The 22,345-nt window shown below is 30.1% G+C and overlaps 5 protein-coding genes across 5 annotated transcripts in view; all 5 read right to left on the reverse strand.

The window, feature by feature from the left end:
* Positions 1 to 1,098: 1,098 nt before the first annotated feature.
* On the reverse strand, positions 1,099 to 4,128 carry LOC103579542 (dorsal-ventral patterning tolloid-like protein 1). The gene is made up of 6 exons (XM_014444586.2): positions 3,927 to 4,128; positions 3,857 to 3,863; positions 2,752 to 2,930; positions 2,442 to 2,672; positions 2,122 to 2,343; positions 1,099 to 1,595 (listed from the first exon to the last, which is right to left on the reverse strand). Exons 1-6 carry the CDS (start codon positions 4,126 to 4,128, stop codon positions 1,099 to 1,101), a joined length of 1,338 nt encoding a protein of 445 aa, XP_014300072.2.
* Positions 4,129 to 4,777: 649 nt separating this feature from the next.
* On the reverse strand, positions 4,778 to 7,149 carry LOC103579541 (tolloid-like protein 1). Its single transcript, XM_008560973.2, has 5 exons — positions 6,797 to 7,149; positions 5,989 to 6,167; positions 5,673 to 5,903; positions 5,369 to 5,590; positions 4,778 to 5,304 (listed from the first exon to the last, which is right to left on the reverse strand). The coding sequence occupies exons 1-5, from the start codon at positions 7,147 to 7,149 to the stop codon at positions 4,778 to 4,780; spliced, it is 1,512 nt and encodes a 503-aa protein (XP_008559195.1).
* A 1,798-nt stretch (positions 7,150 to 8,947) lies between these two features.
* On the reverse strand, positions 8,948 to 11,564 carry LOC103579540 (dorsal-ventral patterning protein tolloid-like). The gene is made up of 6 exons (XM_008560972.1): positions 11,529 to 11,564; positions 11,029 to 11,354; positions 10,773 to 10,951; positions 10,342 to 10,572; positions 9,502 to 9,723; positions 8,948 to 9,426 (listed from the first exon to the last, which is right to left on the reverse strand). Exons 1-6 carry the CDS (start codon positions 11,562 to 11,564, stop codon positions 8,948 to 8,950), a joined length of 1,473 nt encoding a protein of 490 aa, XP_008559194.1.
* A 969-nt stretch (positions 11,565 to 12,533) lies between these two features.
* Positions 12,534 to 16,481, reverse strand: LOC128667855 (tolloid-like protein 1). Its single transcript, XM_053739577.1, has 6 exons — positions 16,126 to 16,481; positions 15,844 to 16,025; positions 15,527 to 15,784; positions 15,205 to 15,429; positions 14,391 to 14,864; positions 12,534 to 12,844 (listed from the first exon to the last, which is right to left on the reverse strand). Exons 1-6 carry the CDS (start codon positions 16,479 to 16,481, stop codon positions 12,534 to 12,536), a joined length of 1,806 nt encoding a protein of 601 aa, XP_053595552.1.
* A 3,065-nt stretch (positions 16,482 to 19,546) lies between these two features.
* The window catches only part of LOC103580210 (bone morphogenetic protein 1), a 34,754-nt gene continuing 31,955 nt past the window's right edge, over positions 19,547 to 22,345 (reverse strand). The window contains exons 10-15 of the mRNA XM_014444667.2: positions 22,156 to 22,278; positions 21,762 to 22,080; positions 21,390 to 21,681; positions 20,589 to 20,802; positions 20,268 to 20,515; positions 19,547 to 20,178 (exon numbers count right to left, since the gene is read on the reverse strand). Coding sequence (XP_014300153.1) covers positions 20,020 to 20,178; positions 20,268 to 20,515; positions 20,589 to 20,802; positions 21,390 to 21,681; positions 21,762 to 22,080; positions 22,156 to 22,278 — 1,355 coding nt within the window. The 3' untranslated portion in view covers positions 19,547 to 20,019. The remainder of the gene's footprint in view (positions 20,179 to 20,267; positions 20,516 to 20,588; positions 20,803 to 21,389; positions 21,682 to 21,761; positions 22,081 to 22,155; positions 22,279 to 22,345) is intronic.

Below are 22,345 nucleotides of genomic sequence, written 5' to 3' on the forward strand. Positions count from 1 at the left end.
GGACTTTAATAGCAATGAAAGTGTGTAATATTAATTTCATTGTCAGTGTTACTGAACAAAGAACTCGTCAAAAATTATTTACAGCCGTAATTTAACCAAAAAATGAACTTTAGCCCAATCTATTTGTCTTGGAACTGATGTTTTTTCTTTCAACCGTTTAATGTAGACATTAAATTACAGGATGTAGCCGATATGATTAGTTAAGAGAATTTAATTGCTGTGAGTTTAGAAATAGAAATTTATTGAAGCGTAATAATTTATCATAAAATTAATTGAAGAAAACGAAAAATAAAGTTGTTAAGGAATTTAATAAAAAGAAAAAAAAATATTTTTGGTCCGGGGGTATATTGTATTTTGACAAAAATACGATGAATATTAATCGGGAACACTTGGTTTTGTTGAACCAAAAATATCTAAATTATAATTAAATGACCGATATTTTTTTTATGGGTTTTTGACAGAAAACTATTTTCTATTAGTCAATTATAATATTCCTTCATAATTCCATGCTCTCTTACCTGTATTCTTAATAGCTTTAGTCAAGAAACATCGCTCTTCATTTAAAATATTTATTTCGAATCCTCGAATAACGTACATACATGAAGTCTATCTAATTTTCGAATATTTTTCCTACGTTGGCTAAAATATTAAATGTTTTTAAACTGTCATTCATTTTTTTCATAAACTGAGTCGACATCGATCGAAAACATTTCGAAAGTAATAATAGCAGTATATCATATGATAGAAAGACTTTGGGAAATTTTGTGATAAATTCCAAATTGAACTTTTGATAACCCGCGTATAAATTATTATTTCAAATTTTAAGTTTACTTTTGACAGTCTAATTATGTGACACAGATCATTTGACGTTTTTAGTATGATTGTAACGAGTCATTGTTAGCAATAATTCTATAGTAATGAAAAAGTGGATTCTTAAAGGATAAAGTATAAGTAAATTAAACAATAAAGATAACAATGAACTTTATTAACAAGCGTTTCTTTCAATTCATCGATTCATTGAAACGTTGAATGAAAAAAACGAACAAAAAACTGATTCAACTTATTGCTACCGAATATAGTTTAATATTATTAAACTGTTCAAACGGTTAGACCATTACTGTTATCAGGTTTCGCAGAAATAGCAGCGGAAAAACCTCCCGCTTCTTTCGATTTATTGGAAACAAACGTCAGAAAAATTCTACTCATAACAGCTATTTCTAAATGGTCTTTCTTACCGCAGTAAATTCCAATAATTGGCGCTTCTTTACTTCCAGCCTCTTGTACTTCCAAAAAGTCGTTTTTGCAACCTGTGCTTTCTTCAAGTTCAAAGTAATTAAATTTAATTACTATAGAATTTTTGCGAGGAGCCTTGATGAGCCAATGGCACTGTTTATTCGGTTCATATGACCCTGGATAATTTGGCGATTCTAAGTAATGAGTATCATTGCTTTCTAAATAAATATCGCCGCCGCAAATAGTCTCGTATTTCAATATAAATCCCAGGTGATAATTTTCATAACGAGTCCTAGCATATGTTACTGATACAAAATTACTAGCCGTTACAATAACTGTTTTATCTTTACCACACATGCGAGCTAAACAAAATGTACTTTCAATAATAATAGACATCGTTCATATCATTAACCCGTCAGCACTCACGTAAGCTTTCCGGTAATTTTTACTCTCGTGATGACAGATTTGCTTACGCTTTATGTGCATGCGTCTAACATCTCGTGGGCTTCAGCATACTTGTAACGGATGATAAGTTTAAATGTTACGAAGTATACCGAGTGTTGCCGAACAGCTATTCACTTTCTAAGTCACACAAACTGGCCCGAACGTTACCGAACGTAAATCTTTTTTTGTAACAACTATAATCCCGTGATGAGAAGAATGTTCACAATTTCCGATGCGCATGAGAAAAATATTTTTTTATAAATTACATATAATATTAAGGCAGTTCAAAAGTTTATAATTTGGGAATAGATAAAATTACTCGAAGGTAGAAAAAATTTTATCTACCCTTTCCATTTGAAAAAAAAAAGTTATCATTGCTTTAAATCGAGCGTGAGCAAAATGCTCATAATGTGAGTGCTGACGGGTTGAGATTCGATAGCTTACCTAAGACAGGATTATTTGCCTGGTAGCCATTTTTTATTTCCACATACTCCGCTGTACAATTGGGAGTCTCTTTAATATCCCATGATGTTAGTGTGACCTTTATTCGTTCACCTTCAGCAGCTCTGATTGTCCATCTGCATTTATCGAAGTCTTTTGGTGAAAGATCTGGGCGTATTGGCGGGATAATCCTGTCGTAAGACTCAAAAAATGACCCGCCATGTGCTACAAACCCGATGTACCGATTTACCAAAGTTTAATTAACATTTCAATGATGAAAAATCACAAGATTTTAAGAAATACGTAGTATTTAAACTACAAACCAGAACAATTATACAGCAACTTTGTAGCAATAATGTCACCGGTACTTAGGGCATTTCTCTGACCAATGTTCGGTGTAATCCCATTTATTTTACGTGTTGGTTCAATGGTTTTGCGAAGCTTACTTTTTGCATAAGCAAATTCTGGGTAATGCATTATGGAATTATAATCATAAGGTAGACCCAACGTACTTGTAGTTTCTAATGACAATTTACGAAATTTATCTTCATTCCCTGTTGATTTTCAAAATTCATCGTAATTTACAGTTTATTAAAAGAACATTGTGTTTTAGATTATTATTATAAATAGTACCTTTTTGAACGTTATTTAGAAAAACCTCAATATAGCTATCGCGATTCGGACGTGAATGCTCGTGGTAGAGCCCAATTACATGTCCCAATTCATGTACAATAGTACCAAAAACGCTGCATTGGTCAGCAATACTAATTGATTGGGGTCCATACTGATTTTTACCAACATGTGAGCAGCATCTGATGAAAAATTTATTAACAATTTTTTTTCAACGGTATACAATACAGTGGATTCACTGCCCAGTTCGTTCTTTCCTGGGGAAGAAACTCGTCAGTTTCTGCCTTCTAGATCACTTTCTGACTCGATTTCATTCCTTTCAGAATCAAATTTTTTTATCGTAATCTTTTAAATATTCATATCGTTCTAATAAACTACCAAGTATAAGATAAAACGTCTACACCGAGAAAAAAAACAGTAATTTTTCCTATGTTGGCATATTAACTGTTACTATGTAGACATAGGAATTTTTTTGATGTAAACATAGGAAAAAAATTCTATGTTAACATAGTAAAAGTAACTGTGTCAACATAGAAAACATCCCTACGTCAGCATAGTAATTATTCTTGTGTTACCACAGTAATTTTTCATAGGTCAAACATAGAAATTATTTTTATATTAACATAGGAATCGTTTCTATGATAACATAGGAAAAGTTTTTGTGTTTAAAAAATTATAAAAGGATGAAATTTTTTTATTTTTTAAAATTCAAAAATTCAAATTCAGAGTTGGTGTAACTAAGACGTTTACAAACCGAAATGCCTTAAGTAAGTTTTTGTAAGCCAACTAATGAATATGAAAGGAAATAAGAAAATCATCTTTTTTAAAATTTTATATACATAGGAATTATCCCTATGTTGACACAGTAAATTTTCCTATGCTACATAGTAAATTCTCTTATGTTGTATACTAAATTTCCCTATGTTAGCATAGTAAAAATTCCTATGCGAACATAGGAGATATTACTATGCAACATAGGACAATCACCTATTTTTTTTCTCCGTGTAGTATCAATGCAAAATATTTAAAAAGTATAATGCGTGGTATAGAATAAAACATTACTGTAATATAAAATATCAGGGTGTAAAAGCTAAATTATGAAACTTACCCGCAGTCTAATTTAGTGAAAACTATATAATTTTTATGAACTCCTTTAATTCTTTTGATAAAATTAATACAAGTCGATTGTTCCCAGTGTCTCATTGCTTCGTTAATTAATTTGCATTGGGCTCCATTGAATATGTCTTGAATTTCATATGGAATAATACCGTCATCCCATAGGAATTTTCTATCTTTGACAGCCAACGATCTTCGGGTTCTATGAATCCCTCGCCCTGGTTCAAAATTATTACTCGGACCAAACTCATTATTTAGTAACATATCATGTCGTGATATTATATGTGAATTTATTGTTGTTACTATAAAATATAGTACTTGAACAACAATAAAAACATGCAGTATAAATTTCATCTTTGATGATATCAAACGAAGCACAGGTTTAATATAACTTTGTAGCTATCCTGCGTAGAAAATATGATTAACGAGGATTAAAAGTGATAACCTCACGAATACTTGCAGTTTATTAGTCGAAAAGTAATATAACTATTGCTACATATTTTCGAATATTTTTTTTTCTACGCTGTCAATAGATAATAATTTTTTTCAAGTGATGTTAGTTTTAATTTATATAAATATAAAAATACTTTGGGGAATTTTGTTATGAACTTCGAATCAAACTGTCGATAATTTGCGTTTAAATGTTTTATTTGAAAGTAAAGTTTATGTTTAACAGTTTAATTATATATAAAATTGTGTGACGCAGATTGTTAAAGTTTTTATTATTTTTGGGACGAATTACTGCTAACAATAGTTTTATAATTTAAAATAATTGGTTTTTAGGATAAGGTATTAATACATTAAACAATTAAGATAACAATGAACTTTGTCGACAAATTTATTTTTTAAATTTATTTCTTCATCGTAACGTTAAATTATGAACCAACAAAAACTTGATTAAACTTATTGCCGGCTAATGTAATGCAGTAGTATGTGAACTATTCAAGTGGCTAATTTCATTGTTGATTGGTTTCGCAGAAATAGCGGCAGAAAAACCTCCCGCTTCTTTCCATCCATTGGAAACAAACGTTAGAAAAATTTTTCTCATCAGAGAAGCTACTTCCAAGTTGTCATTTTCACCGCAGTACGTTCCAATAATTGGCGCATTTTTATTTCCACCCTCTCGTACTTTTACAAAATCATTTTTACAACCAGTACTTTCTTCAAGTTCAAAGTAATTAAATTTAATTACTATATAATGCTTGTAAGGAGCTTTTATATTCCAATGGCACTGTTTATACGGTTTGTATAACTCTGGATAATTTGGTGACTCTAAGTAATAAGTATCATTACTTCTTAAATTAATATCGCCGCCGCAAATAGTCTCGTATTTCAATATAAATCCTAGGTGATAATTTTCATAATGATTCCTAGCATATGTTACTGATACAAAATTACGTGCCGTTCGAATAACTGTTTTATCTTCACCACATATGCGAGCTAAACAAAATGTACTTTCAATAATAATATATGTCGTTCATATCATAAAGATTTGATAGTTTACCTAAGACAGGACTATTTGCCCGGTAGCCATTTTTTATTTCCACATACTCCGCTGTACAATTGGGAGTCTCTTTAATATCCCATGATGTAAGTGTGACCTTTATTCGTTCACCTTCAGCAGCTCTGATTGTCCATTTGCATTTATCGGAATCTTTTGGTGACTTATCTGGATGTATTGGCGGGATAATCATATCGCAAGGCTCAAAAAATGATCCACCATATGCTGTTTATTAATATTTTGATTACAAATGAATGATTAACAATAACAAGATTAACTAAAAATACGTAATAGTTAAATTACAAACCAGAACAACTGTACAGCACATTAGCAGCAGCAATATCACCGGCACTGAGGTCAATTCTCTGACCAATAGTCGGTGTCCTGCCATTTATTTTACGTGTTGGTTCAATGGTTCTACGGAACTTATTGCTTGCAAAAGCAAATGCTGAGTAATGCATTATGGAATCATAATTATAAGGTTGCCCCAAGGTACTTGTGAATTCTTCTGGCATTTTATTGAATTTATCTTTATTTTCTGTTGATATTCAAAATTTATCTCAATTTATATAGCCTGTTGAAATGACATATGATGTTTAAGAAGTCATTATTATAAATAGTACCTTTTCGAACATTATCTAGGAAAACATGAATATACTGATCGCGATCGTAACGTGTATGCTCGTGGTAAAACCCGATAGCATGCCCCAATTCATGTAAAATAGTACCAAAATTGCTGCATTGCTCCATTATGCTTATTGATTGTGGTCCATATTGGTTTTTACCAACGAACGAACAGCATCTGATAAATAATTTCAAAAGCAATATGATTTGCAATCCATTGATTTCTTCGTTGAATTACTCATATTTTTATATATAAAAGGGTTTTGTAACATTTTAACCGAAGACAATTCAACCGCGACATTTCAACTGAAAACGATGAAACCAAACAATATTCAAATATGTAAACGAAAACTTATAAATTTTAACATTTACAGTATCATATAAAAACGAAAAAACATCCGCAACAACACATATGCTTGAAATCCTACTGTGCCCTTTTTTCACAGATTTTGGGTGGATATTATTTTGGAAATAGGTCAACCCATATGCTTGGAATGGTACAGTACCCGTTTATCGAAAACCATGAATTATTTTTTCTTCGGACATTTTATCGCGGATATTTTGTCGCCAGATTGAAATGTCGCTAAGTTGAACTATCGATGGGTTTAAGTGTCCGTGGTTTAATAGTCGCGGCACCTATAAAAGAGGATAATTTCTCGCCACGCTATCAGTCAGAAATTATCCTGCGTCAAAACTTCTAGTATCAATGCCGGCAATTTTAAAAGTATAATGCGTCGTACTGATAAATTACGATTTCACGGTTCGACTATTAAATTATCAGTGTGTAACAGCTAACATAACACTTACCCGCATTCTGATTTTGTAAAAACTATATAATTTTTATGAATTCCCTTAATTCTTTTAACAAAATGAATACAAGTCGATTGTTCCCAGTGTCTCATTGCTTGCTCAAATAATCTACGTACTGCTCCATCAAATATATCTTGGATTTCATATGGAATAATACCATTATTCCATAGAAATTGTCTTCCTCTAACAACTAATGACCTTTGGGTTCTATGAATTCGTTCCGGTTCAAAATTATTTGTCCAATTAAACTCATTATTTATTAACTTATCTCGTGAAATTAGATGTGAATTTATCGTTGTTACTATAAAATATAGTACTTGAATAACGATAAGAACGTGCGGTAATTTCATCTTCGATAAGACTAAACAAAATAGTTTGTAACTATGATTTTGAATTATTAGCTTTACACCTACTAAATTTCGAAACACTCAATTGCGTTTTACCGTCGCTTTTAAACTATTTAACTACCTCAGTATCCGGCACTTATCACAATCAGTTAATAATCAGTGACAAAAAAAAATGATGTCAATTAAAAAAAATTAATTAAAATTAACTTTGATAAAAAAATTAACTTGTAGACATTTTAACAGCGTATTTTTATGATTGCTCGGGAACATTTTTGTCTTCTCTAATAATTTTTTAAAATCTTTTTATATATATTTAACCGACTGTTAGAAAATTTGGCTCAGGAATAAAATAAGTTTCTTTAAACCCTAAGAAAGCTTTAATTTTCATGAAACAATACTTTCATTTCATAATGGGATTTATTTGAAGTAATAAAAAATTTCGTTGATGAAATTACAGTCAGAAATTGTCAACAATTAAAAATAGTGCGCTTTTACTTTTATCTGTATAATAGACTTTGAGCAATGGGTTCATTAAGATATAAAATAATAAATTAGTGACTAAGGTACCCGCGGGTAATAAGGCCTGAGTGACAGAAATTATATTTAAAATAATCACCCCCGCTAAAGGTTACTCTAGTAGAAGGGTCTTGTTTTTATTTTTATTCTTCGTATAACTCGTAAACTACATGACCGATCTACCCCCAAATCTAATCAATTCTAAGTTTTGGTCAGCCCTTTTGATTGCCACCAAGTACATTCAAGTCGGTTGATTTGTTCCAAAGATATCGTCGGACAAAAAAAGTTTACATGCACACACGCCCACACACATACACGCGCGCGGACGTCCATCCGGGAATAATCAGAATAGCTTCCTAGGTCCTTAAAACGTTGACATCTGATGAAAACTCGATTTTTGAAAATCGGACCGAAACCAATTACTTCCTTTTTTTTTTGAAAATTTTCGATTTTCTTAGCGGGAAGTTAAAAAATTCATAATTGTGAACTCGAAAATTTAAGACAATTCGAACTTAGAGTTGATCTTTTTTTGAATTTTAATTTAATTCAAAAGTAGAAAAAATTTTAATTTCTAGACCTAATTTCTGAAAAGCTCTTTATAAGAAGTCAAAATAGTAGTTTATCTATCGAGTGCGAGCGTCTTAGACTCGATTGTACTAGATAAATACATTAGTTTTTGTGACAGATATTTGAAATGTACTACAGTTAGTGCCTATAAATGGCAGGTTATAAATCCGCGTTTATTTATTTGGTAAGATTGTTTTGAGTATTTGTTGAAAAGTAGAGAAAAGTCGGTAAGTGGACGAATTAAAATGATGATAAATTTTGTCACAAGATGGCTCGTTAAGTTACTTCGATATTTTTTGGTCGTTTGCTATCGCACATGTAACCAAAAAATATTTTTTGATCCGATGATGACGTCATTATTAGAGCGATTAGGTATCTTTTTTACCAGCTATATCTTATCAAATATTTTTAGCTGCCGGCTATAGGCGCTAAATGTCGCAGATTTCAAATGTCTGTCACAAATATTCTTTAAACCAGCAAAGTTTTCAACTCAAATTATTTTTTGCTTGAAAAATTCATAAAAATATTCCTGAACAGTATTACAATTTTTTTTTTTTTTAAATTTCATCATAATATTGTTAATTTTTTATTTTTCAATTTAGTACATAACAATAATATCATAAGATTTCTATAGTATCTAAAAGTATATATATTAATGGTACGCCAAAATGTAGAGTAGTGGAAACAATTATGAGAATTTTTATTTTTATAATTAAATTCAATTTGGCTGCGCAGAAATAGTTGCCGAAAAACCGCCCGCTTCTTTCGATTTATTGCTGACAAATATTAAAACAAGTTTTTCCCCCGAAGAAGTTATGTTCAAATTTTCTTTGTTGCCGCAGTAAATTCCAATGAGTGGTGCGTCAAAATAATCACCATCGCGTATTTCAAAAAAATCATTTGTACAACTTCTGTTGTCTTCCAGATCGAAATAATCGAACACAACTGATATTTTGTGATCTTCTGGTGCAATAAAATTCCAAAAGCACTTTTTATTTCTTCTATATGACTCCGGATAGTTTGGCGATTCTAAATAATGAATATCATTACTTTTTAGATATACATAACCGCCGCAAACAGTTTCGTATTCAATTAAAAATCCAAGACGATAACTTCCATAACGAACTCCAATAAATGTCACCGTCACATAATCATCAGCAATTAAGGAGACGGTTTTAATTTCTCCACAGAAACGTCCTAGATTAAATATATTAAATATTTAAATGTAGCAGTTATCGATATTACTTTCATAGAAAATTATTAAAAACGCACCTAAGACAGTACTATTAGTCTGATAGCCATTTCGAATTTCCAAGTAATCGACTGTACAATTAGGAGTATAGTGAGAATATAAAGATGTGATATAAAGTTTTATTTTTTCGCCTCTGGCAGCTCGGATTGTCCATTGACAATATTCGAAATCAATTTGTGATTCATCTGCATTCGTTGACAAACTGAACACATGTTTCGGTTCAAAAAATGTTTGGCCACATTCTACATGAAACAACGTTAGAATAAAATTATAATAACCACAAATGTCTTTTTGTAACAAATACTCGAAGGGCATGACCTTGAGCGCCGCTATGCGGCAGCTAAACATAACTAAACATGTGACGTCATTAGCTGTGCAAAAAATATTTTTTAGCTGCACGTAGCGTGGAAAAAATATTAAAGTAACTGATTGAATCATCTTGTGAAAAAATTTTTCATCATATTTTAAACGCCTTTTATAACTGCAGCGGCTAACCTGCCGTCTGTGGTCACTTATTAGCATACTTTTCAAGTATAACCCTGATAGTAAAGCTTGCGAAAATTTTCTGCAGCAACTTGTCGCCAAGTTAGCCGGAAAAATTGGCATTTCCATAAGTTAATGGCAACCTGTCGCCAACTTTCAGAGAAAGTTGGTGGCAAAAGTTGGTATTACATTAGTTGACGTAAGGTAGCCTTTAATTTTTTCAGAAAGTTGATGACAGGTTGCGGCAGTAGATAGTCGCAAACTTTTTGGGAAAGTTGGTTGCAACTAATGTACACCAACTTTCTGATCAGAAAGTTTGGCAGTCGGGGAAGATTAATATATGAATATATATCATATATATGGACAAAAATACAAACTTGGACAATCATACAGCAAATTTGTCGCATCTATGTCACCCTTACTGAGTCCATTTCTCTGACCAATTTCCGGTATTCTTTCATTAATTTTTCGTAACGGAACAATAGTATCTATATTTGGGCTAGTTGCGAAAGCTGATGATCTATAATGCATTATTGAACCATAATCGTAGTGTTGACCTAAAGTACTTGTGTCTTTAGCAGGTAGTTTGCTGAATTCAAGTTCGAACCCTATGAAAAATAAAAAAAACTTGAGTAATAGTAGTAGATTGTACGATAGGGGGCGAAACAACGCGATTTCAAACGAGACTGAAGTTGACTAGAACCATAATCGTATTTTATTCTATGCCACCCACTATAGTTCTCATCATTACGTGCATTCAAACTCGCAGTTTAAATGCAGAAAATATTAAAGTACTGTTCAAATTTACCATCTTCCACATGATCATAATTTATTTGAACATAATCATCACGGTCTAGACGGTTATGTTCGTGATAGAAACCTATCGCATGGCCCAGTTCGTGAACAACCGTTCCAAATTCAGCACATCCATCAGCTAGACTAATATACTGTCTTCTTTTGCTTCGTTTGCCGATCAATGAACAGCATCTGATATTCCAGTTTATTGATAATTATTTATTATCGTAGAATTTTTATTTTGTTTCTACCGAAAATCTTAAACTTACCCACAGTTTAATTTAGTGAACAGTATGTAAGTACCATGAGCTTCTTTAATTCTTTCAACGAATTTTATGCAAGTCGATTGTTCCCAATGTCTCATTGCTTGTTTAATTAATTTGCGTTCTGTTCCATTGAATATGTCTCGGATTTCATACGGAATAATACCGTCATCCCATAGGAATTTTCTATCTTTGACAGCCACAGATCTTCGGGTTATATTAATCTGTTGTTCCGGTTCAAAATAATTTTTCGGATCGAGCTCTCTATTTATTGGCTTTTTGTGGGGTAATATTACATATGAATTTATCGGTATTATAAAAAAATTCAGGATCTTAATAGCAATAAAAGTGTGTAATATTAATTTCATTGTTAGTGTTACCGAACAAACGACTCGGCAAAAATTATTTACAGCCGTAGTTTAGCCACAAAATAAACTTAAATTCAATATATCTGTCTCAGAACTGGATATTTTTTTCCTATTCGTTACATATAGATACTAAATTACAGGATATTGCGTAAAAATATCATCATTTATAACCATTATGATTGGTCGAGAGAATTTAATTACTCCCAGGTCAAAAATCGCACATTTTTAGAACACTATAAATACAAAGTCATTTTGAATGAAAAAAAAACAAAATTTAATGGCACTAAAATCTATAAAAAATATTTATAACTTTTATACAGGAAATAATAAAATACAATAACATGTTTTTTTCAAATTTATTTTTTGACATCCTGCAATTAATTATTTTTATATTTTTTATCACTTATTAGTGCAAAGGAATCGTACAGAACATTAAAAAAAAAAAAAAAGAAAAATTACAGAAATTTTATTACTGTCCTCGAATCTTGGGGTGATTGCTCCAGTGAATAAACGCGATCAGTAAATAAACATGATGTTAATTTTACCTGCATCATTTAGATTTTAATAACAATTAAGGTACCCGCGGGTAATAAAGCCTAATTGACAGAAATTATATTTTAACTAATCGCCTCTACTAAAGGCTACTCTAGTAGAAGGGTCTTGCATAGAGATGTTACGACAAATTTATAGAGTCCCGATACCACGTTCCCTGTCTTCTATATTTCCTCATCCGTCATACGCTGCCGTAACGCAGAAGAAATTATAAAAAACAATCTAGTCTTCTGACTCTTAAAAAGTATTGTTGCTAAATTTAAGTGATGATTCATCTCTAATACCAATTTTATTAAGTACAGTTAAACTATTCCAGTTTGTTTAACCCGTAGGCCTTATTAACCTACCGTAGTAAAATAAGGCCAATTCGTATGGTTTTCGTAAAAGTATAATTTTTTATTTTTTTACGGTAAAAATTACCATTACTTCATTACATTTTATGGCTAATCTATTGAAATAAAGATTAATAATACATTTCGATAATTAATTGCAATGTTTTCGATTATATTCAAAATCTTCCTTAGCTAGGCCTCATTACCCGCAAGTACCTCATAAATATTTTTTTCATGTAAGGTACCTACGGGTAATAATTTACCCGCAGTCTAATTTAGTGATGAAGACGTAATCGGGATGTATCTTAGGATCTCTTTCAATAAACTGAACGCAAGTAAACTGTTCCCACATTCGCATCGCTCGTTTGAAAATAGTGCGTTGTTTTCCAGTAAACATGTCATCAATTTCATAAGGAATAATACCTTCATCCCAAAGATCGTTTTTATTTTTAATAGCTACTGATTTTTTGACTTTATTTGCTAGCGGAATGTTTTCTAAATCCACAGCTCCGGCATACTCTTTATTCCCGCTTTTTTCTTCATTTATTATATGAGAATTACTTATCGATACTGCCAATGACAGAATTTGAATAACAAGTATATTTAATATCGACTTCATTTTTTTTGACTGTTTATTGTACAAGTACACGAAAAAAGTCACCAAAGAAACTGCTTTGAAAGAAAGTCTAAAGAAATCTACAAACTTTTTTGTAGTGTAGATTGTATGGCAATTAACTTCTAATTTTTAAGTGTTTATTGAAAGTATAGGTAAGTAGAAGTAATCGGTCATTTAAGTATTTTTTTAATATACTTTTTAGACGTGATAGGAAATAACTTTTTTATTGGAGGGGCAATCAGGTTTACAAAGTACGATATCCATTATCATCATTTTTTTTTATTATTTTTGATCTCTTATTAATTAATTTTATTACATTTCTATTAAAGTATATGATAGATAATTTCGCATTTTAGTAATTTCAACTACTATTAAACTTAATCTTTCAATTACATAGAATAATGCTTGCTAAAATTAATTTTTGAAAACAATTTTATTTTTTTTTTTTTTTTTCATTTTATTTTTTTAATAAATATTCTGTAATAATTAGCTATAACTTGAATATTAATATTTCATATATTTTACTTAATTATTTTTTTTTTAACATTGAAATTATGTTTTTTTCAGTTTTTTTAAACGAACGTTACTATTTCCAATTTTACCCTTATGAAAAAACAATATATGGTTAAAATATATAAAAGCATATATATTTGCAATAAAAAAATATATGATATATTATATTGTATATTATAAAAAATCATATACAGATTTTCGCCGATTTAATATAAAATTATATATAGTAGTAAATATATATATTCCATATATGTAACTTATATGTTTTTTATGTTTAGCCATATATATACTATTACATTTACCTTATAGTATATTGTATTGACATATTTTCTTTTATATTCAAAAAATATAAAATTTTTATATGAAAGGAAATATATAGTAGTATATAATTTATATTATATTTGGCACCATATATTTTCTCTGTTATATTTAAGCTTATATTCTATTCGGTGTATGTATATGTATATGAGTATATTATATATTCGCTTCAAATTAACTAATTTCGATAATTTTATGTACAATTTATAGAGTATATTAAAATTTAGATCTAATTAAATTGGAGTTGGTCATACGAATAAGAAACTTTTTTTTCCATATACAATATAAATATATGTTTTTATATATGATCAGAATATATTTTTCATATATGATAGAAATATATATTTATATGTATGATAAAAATATAGTTTTTGTATATGACAAGAATATATATTTTCACATGTGATGAAAATATATTTTTACATATATTTTGACCATATATATTATTTTCATACGGGTAGTAAATAGTAATAAATTTTTGTAGCAACCATTCTAAAATTATCGCATTACTGAAGTGATCGACATCCCATTTTTTCTACCGACTATATATAAATATTTTACGTAAAAATGACTTATCTTAATTTCTCTTCAATAAAAAACTAATGATTATAAATTCAATTTACAAAAACAATGCTCCCATTTGGAAACATTTATCTGTCAATTAATAACTTAACGGTACGGTAGTAATCGTTGCGGAAAATCCGGCATATTCATTTAAATTATTACTAACAAAATTAAAGTAAATTCTCGTATAATTCAAAGTAATTTCCCATGGGCTTCTTTCACCACAAAAAGTCGCAATATTCGAATGTGAATCATTACTCACTCCTATTTCAATATAATCATTAGCACAATCTGTGCTCATTTCGAGACTGAAAAAATTAAATTTTATTGTCGTGCTATGGTTCTCTGGTACTTTTAGTTCCCATAAGCAATCTTTATTCGATTCGTAACGATTCGGATAATTTGGTGACTCTAAAATAATAGAATCGTTACTGGATAGTGATTTTTCACCACCACAGATTTTGTAATAGTTTGCTATAAAGCCACTGTTAAATTTATTGTCTTCAATAGTTTTACGATATCTCACTAAAAGATTGTCACTTATAATCAGTATATTTTTTTCTTCGCCGCAGTATTTACCTGAAAACAAAATGAATAATAATGTATGTCATTATTCACTATTGAATGTAAATAAATCACTTGACAGAAAATTTTGACACAAGTGTTGGCAGGAGTAACCTTTTGCTACATGAGATAAAAAATCATCGGTAGCAGCCACTGATTACTAATCGGTAGTCAATACTAAAATATGCCATCATTTTTTATTTTTTTTTGTAACCGCTATCGATTGATCCGGAAGTCGATCCCGAAATAATGGATGGCACCTACTGATTTTTTCGGGATTTTCTTCCGTTTATCTCGGTAGCTGCCCGCGTTTTTTAACTTCCATTTTTAAAATTTTTAAAAATAAGTTATTTACCTAAAAGAGGGCTATAGATTGTTGGGCCATTTCGAACTTCGATAAAATCTGTCATACACTCAAAGCTTTTGAAAATGTTTAAAGTCAAAATTTTAAGAGCGACTTTTTCTCCATGTGATGCCGAGATTCTCCACTCACAATAATCTATGCCGGTAGTCGAGGAATCGGCTGAGTCATTCGGCGACTCAATAGTTCCATTATTTTCAAATAATGTTCTTCCACACTCTACAGAATACGAAAATTAAATAAATTTGTAAATAAAGAGCGGTTATTGATAAGTTATATTATTTAGAGTATTCTCAAATTGAATAAATTAACTTACTGGGACATTGATAGAGACGATTAGTAGCTTCTATATCGCCTATGCTAAGTCTTACGTAGGAACCCATTGTTGGTATCCTGCCATTATCTAACTGTTTAGGAACAATCGTATCCAAAAAATCAAGATATGCATAAGCATTTGGAGGATAATGCATTATGGAACGATAATTATAGGGCTGTTGCAGAGTATCAACTTGATCAGGTGAAAATTTACTAAATTCTTCCCAATAACCTGCGCTCAGAAAAAACTTTTTTTTTTCTTACGATAACAAATTAAAAAAAGCAATTAAATACATCTGATAAATAACATTTCTTAACCTCGTTCGATATTTTGCCTATTAATGTGGACATACTCATCGCGATCTGGGTGTTGGTGCTCATGATAAAAACCCAAAGCGTGTCCCAGTTCATGGAGGACGATGTGCAATGTATCACAGCCATCATCCAAACTTAATTCACTGCGCCCATTATTTCTTGGCATTTTCCCGTCGAAACAGCAGCTAATAATTCGTAATAGAATTTGCAGTATTAGTAATTTTATGATAACTTTCAACTCAACTGATAGCAATAAAGTAGAGTAGTATTAAATAAATAATTTACCCGCAGTCTAATTTAGTGATGAAGACGTAATCGGGATGTATCTTAGGATCTCTTTCAATAAACTGAACGCAAGTAAACTGTTCCCACATTCGCATCGCTCGTTTGAAAATAGTGCGTTGTTTTCCAGTAAACATGTCATCAATTTCATAAGGAATAATACCTTCATCCCAAAGATCGTTTTTATTTTTAATAGCTACTGATTTTTTGACTTTATTTCCTAGCGGAATGTTTTCTAAATCCACAGCTCCGGCATACTCTTTATTCCCGCTTTTTTCTTCATGTATTATATGAGAATTACTTACCGATACTGCCAATGACAGAATTTGAATAACATGTATATTTAATATCGACTTCATTTTTCGTTAGTATAAATGCCAACTTTATAAAAAATAAGTTATTAACTTTGATGAAATGACTAACTAATAATACGTGATCATTTGTAAGCCGTTATATACTTCATTTATGATGACGTTGCAGTAATAAGCGTTTTATTTTGTTGCTTAGGCTTTCGAATGAACGGAATTTAATCATAAAAATTTTTTTAATGTTCAATTTTATGTCTCTAATACAGTCCGAGTTCATCACAAGCAACTGCCAGAGGTTGTAGGGGTAGAAATTATCGGGAAAATCGAAAATTTGAGCACTCCCCTTCCAATTTAGCTATTGGTGCACATTCTACATGCGTGCGTTACGCGTGTGTATTATTGAAAGGCGCTTGTTATAAGCTATTATAGTAGTTGTCCTGAAAATAACAATGATCAAAGATATGTTCTGTTCAAATAAAAGTTAATGACATGCAGATGTCAGTTATTCTTTCCAAAGTTTGATTTTTCTTGAATGTTGTGCGCCAACAAAAAATTTTGATGTTTTTCGCTTAATAAGAATTTTTTTTCAATATTTGAATTTTTGTTTTCATGTTAAATAATATTTCTGTGGATTGGAGAAGTGATTTCCACATTTTTCTTTAAAGTAGTATTTTCATGATATTATGGGAACCAATCCTATAATATTATGGGAATTGTTCCCATACTATTATTGGAACCATTCCTATAATGTTATAGGAATGGTTCCTATAATTAATGGGAATGGATCCTATAATTTATAGGAATAGTTTCTATATATTATGGGAATCATTCCCATAATATTATAGGAAGACTTACAAATTCTTTTAAAAACCATTCGAAAATAATGACGTTTAATTTTTCGAACAAAAAATCGGAAATTTTGCTTTTACTGTGTAAATCTGTTATTTTTTAAAATATTTTTTTTTTAAATATTCTCGATTTTGAAATAAAAATTTTATTATATTAAGAAATAAAAAAATTTAATAAACAAGTGATATTAATCATTTTTTTAATGACATCATTTAATAATTTCTATATTTGTACCGTGAGTTCAAAAATCTTATTTTGAAAAACAACTTTATTACACAGATAAAATTAAAAAAAAAATGAGAATTTATGTTTTTCTATTTATTGATTTATGTCGAAATTGCCTTAAATTATTAATTTCTTTTTCTTTAAAAAATAAATGACGTCATAAAATATTAATATGTTCCTATATAAATCTTATAATCACACGGAAAGAATTTTTTGATAAAAATTACTCTGTAAATTTGAATAATCCTGGGCCGTTGCAAAAAATTGGTATTTTTCGTTTCAAATTTAAACTTTTTGTTTAAATATTAACATTTCTAGACTATGTTTTACTCTATAATTGAGTAATTTTTTAAAAGTTTTATATTTAATCGATTATTGTGAATATCTCATCTTAATTTATTAATTTTTACTCCATGCGATTAATTTTTACTCTCCAATACACCATTCTTTTCAACCCATTAATTTTTTGATGAAAAACTGCTTCTAACCCGAATAAATTTTCTAATCTATGGAAGTAATTTTTACTCTAAACTGCAGAGTAATATTTCAGTAGTCTCCGTTAATTTTCGGTTAATATCGGCTTCGATTAAATTTCTTTTATTTTGCTCGCGACAACTGACATGTTACGCACACAAACGTAGGTTTGGAAAAAAGGTCGATCTCTGTATCTCTCTATAACTTGATATTTATTTTAAAATTAAAAAAAAAATTTGTATCTTTTCTTTTTCAATACAATACGAGTAATTTTTTTTTTATTTTTTTTCAAAATATTTATATTAATTCATATTCTAAGGCAATTAGATGGTTTTTAAATTTTTTATAGAAATTTCAGCCTATTTATTGTAATTTTTATTGTAATTCAATATAAATTTTATAAATTGAATTATCAACTTTTAATCATAACCGACGAGTAAAAATTGAACAAAAGAGAATTTATTTAGACAGCCGCCAGGTGTAATTTTTACTCGTAAGTATGAGTAAAAATTAATCTGATTGATTTTTACTCACTGAAAGAGTAAAATTTCGTAATTTGAAAGTAAAAAGTCGTAATGGTCCACGATTACTCGATTAAGAGTAATTTTTAGAATAAATAACATGGCAATATTCATACGAAAATTCTTCCCGTGCAGTTTCTATGGTCGGTTGGTGCCCGATTTTATTTTTCCAAATTATATTAATCCCCTCATAATTTACGATTGCAATATACATAATAAAATTTTAAAAGGGTTATTCCAGCAATTAGAAATTCATTTAACTTTTTTTTTTATTACATTGAACTAAAGAATTATTGTGGAAATTTTTGTTACGGTCAATTAAATCGACTAAGAAAATAATTTAAACAATTTAATCATTAAAATTATTTTTTTATTTATTAATCCAATAAATTTAATTTTACACACACAATATATATATATATATATATATATATATTTATATATATATATATATATATATATATTTATATATATATATATATATATATATATATATATATATATATATATTTTTGTTCATTTTAATTAAAGTTCAATTTTTACTCATTAATTTTTTGTTTTTAATTACTGTCGTAATACATTAATTTTTTTTTTTATATTATAAAATAGTACGGCATAGATGAACTACTCATTAACTCATTACTATCTATTTACAGGAAAAATCTACATTAAACATTTTAAATTCTATTATTTCATTATAATTATTATTTAAGAATTTTTAAAATTTCATTCTTTATCTTTGATGATAAAATAATAATCGGCGTGAAATATAGGCAGTGATTATTATTAACCTCTTTTAATAATTTATTACCTTTTTCATTTTTTCACGTCTTATAATTCTAATAGTAATAATTATATTCATAAAATATAAATTAATTTTTTAAATAATTATTTCCACTACAATGAAAAAGATTTCATACAGCCGGAAAAAAAGTTTAAATAAAAAAAAAACTCCGACATTATAATAGTGGAAAAAATAACCTCTATAATTTAAAAAAAAAATTAATTATTTAAAATTCTAACGTGAAAAAAATTCCAGCCATTTTTCGGGTCAATTTTTTTTTTTGTTTTCAAGTAATAAAATATTTAATCTCAGTTTTAATTACAGAGAAATTTAAAATATGGCACTTTTACGGCCTATCGTATTGAGTATTAAATTTAAAATAATCATAGTTTATTTATAAAGAAACATTTTAATTATTATTTCGGTTCTTTTTCCGTCTGTTTCGCGGTCGATAATTGTCTCTTATCATTGAAGTAAAACCATTCAATTTACCGCGTCGAGATCTATTACCATTAACTTTACTATATTTATTGTTACTACTATTATTATTATTATTATCATTATTATTTTTATCATTTGAATGTTTTAAATTCAAAACATCTTGAAAAGCGCGCCGTTGATAAGTAACTGACGGCAGTTGGTGAGTAGTTTTCATGCGCCGACGAGCCGTTAAGAATCGCCCGGCGCTAGTGTCGCGTTCTCGAGGCTCTAGGGAATTCCCGAGCCCCATTAAAGATCAGAAATTATCTTCTTCGTCAATCCCACCGAGGTTTTCGTCGCTGTCTTGGCGGTCAACTGCGACGTAGGCCGCTGAAAATCCTTTGTTTGATACCGTATCATCGGAACGGAATCTTACTAACAGCGCTTCGTTCATTGATATTATTTCGGTTACATTCTGAAACAAAATCAAGTAGATCGTGTGTAAAAATTTATCTGTTTGTAGAATCTTCAATCGACTGTTTTAAATACTGTGTAAATTCTTACCGAGTCACAGAATTTTCCATAACTAGGACTAGAAGCATCTAACCCTGAATAAATTTCTACAAAATCATACGCACAATCTTCTTCATACTCTAATTGAAATGATAGAAATGATAGATGGACATTTTTACCGATCGGGGCTTCAATAGTCCAATCACAGTCTGTACGGTGATCATAATTATGTGTACCGTATCTTACATGTGAGTAAATATATTTAACTTCATTTGTCGCCATTAGATGTCCTCCGCATGCTAATTCAATAACAGTGCGATTAATTATTTCTGATTGGAGGTTAAAAATTATTGTGAAGAAAAAAGTAGATACCTGTGGTATGAGAAGCTAAAAATCCTTTTCTTTGTACTGACAAATCACTTTTGAACAACATAAACATTTGATTACTTGTCGCTATTATTGGATGAGGTATTTTTGTTCCGCAGAATCTTCCGAGAGTGTGACTATCTGATGAGTCGCCGTCATAGATGGCAATATAATCGTAAGCGCACTCTTGATGCGATTCCATTTCGAAAACTTTGAACATCTAGGAAAAGTAAAGGCATTATTGCATTTTATTGTAAAATAGTAGATTGTATGGCAAGTGTGTAAAAGTTGTAGCGCATCCACATGAGTAGAGCGGTAATTTTCTGCATGAGCCACTGGTAAGTGGATTAATTGCGAGCACTTTTTCTAGAGAGCAGAAGCTCAAATTTACACACGTTGCATATTTTTATTGTAAGATCTGCTAGAAAATATTTCTATATATATATATATATATATTATTAGGCATCGGGTAATCTCATATCCGGTCAACTGAGTCGAATTCAAATTCAAATCCAAATTAAATTCACAGATCGGTGACGGGAAGAATCTCAGGGCCGAAAGATCTCATAATTTTTGTGAGAAAGATTCTTTCGGCTCCACTGGGATTCGAAAGGCTGGTTTTTTTTTATTGGAAATATAGCGCCGTCTGTTAGTCGGTCGCAGAAGTTTAATAAATGTTAAAATTTACGAGTATTTTTTTGTACCAGCGGAATTATATTTAAAGAAATAAAACAATACTATTACGGCGAAATTTTTACAGGAGATCTTACAATAAAATTTATTATTATTACTTTCAATATATATTACTAATTTAATACGATGACCAGGTGTCGTTGTAAAATGCCACACGCAGTCTCTGCGTGACGGATAATAATCCGGATAATTTGGCGATGTTATTGAACCAACGGGATTAACTATTTCATATTTACAACCTCCTTCTTTGCAATCATGCCCGTTGTCTTGTAACTTGAAACCATTGTGGCATGAACACTCATACGAGCCAATAGTATTGTGGCACTCGTGCTGACATCCGCCATTGTTGTTCGCGCACTCATCCATGTCAGTAAAAAATACTGCTGCAAATCCTGATTTTTGGATGCTAAAAATGATCAAAGAGTCGTAACCAAAAAGTTATTTTATAAAAGAGCTTAAAGTTTCTTATAATTTTATATCACATACTTTTTATCGGACGTAAAGACAATTCTCATAGCATTGCCTTCTGAAATAATGGGCGTAGGAATCTTCGAGCCACAAAAAATTCCATGTTTCTTTAGAATATCGTCGCCTAATTTGCTGGAAACTTCAACGAAGTCGTAATCGCACTCTTGCTGGTACATTCTGTTGCCTTCCAAATCAAAGTGGGTGAAGTTTAAAGTTATTCTGTAATGCAGGGGAGCTATTATTTCCCAAATGCAATTTTTGTTGCCCGGATAACTCTCTGGGAACGAAGGGCTCGTTATTGTTCCATTGCTTGCATCGAAAATTCCACCGCAAGCGTCTGAAACAAACAGGGGTAAATAAGACCCGATGGAAAATACGAATATTTTAATTGAATGGGAAAATAGATCAGTACCTTCACAATGCTTTCCGTCGGAATGAAGTTCATAACCGATTTTACATGAGCACTCGTAACCGCCTAGTGTGTTTAAGCATTCGTGCTCGCAGCCATGGTCAGTCATTGCGCATTCGTCGAATTCTGAACAAGATAAATTTAAAATAAAAATAAAATAAGAACTTGTCGAGTAATTAAATCAGCCGAAGGA

Source organism: Microplitis demolitor, chromosome 5 (genome assembly GCF_026212275.2).
Source record: "Microplitis demolitor isolate Queensland-Clemson2020A chromosome 5, iyMicDemo2.1a, whole genome shotgun sequence".
NCBI classification, from domain to species: Eukaryota; Metazoa; Arthropoda; class Insecta; order Hymenoptera; family Braconidae; genus Microplitis; species Microplitis demolitor.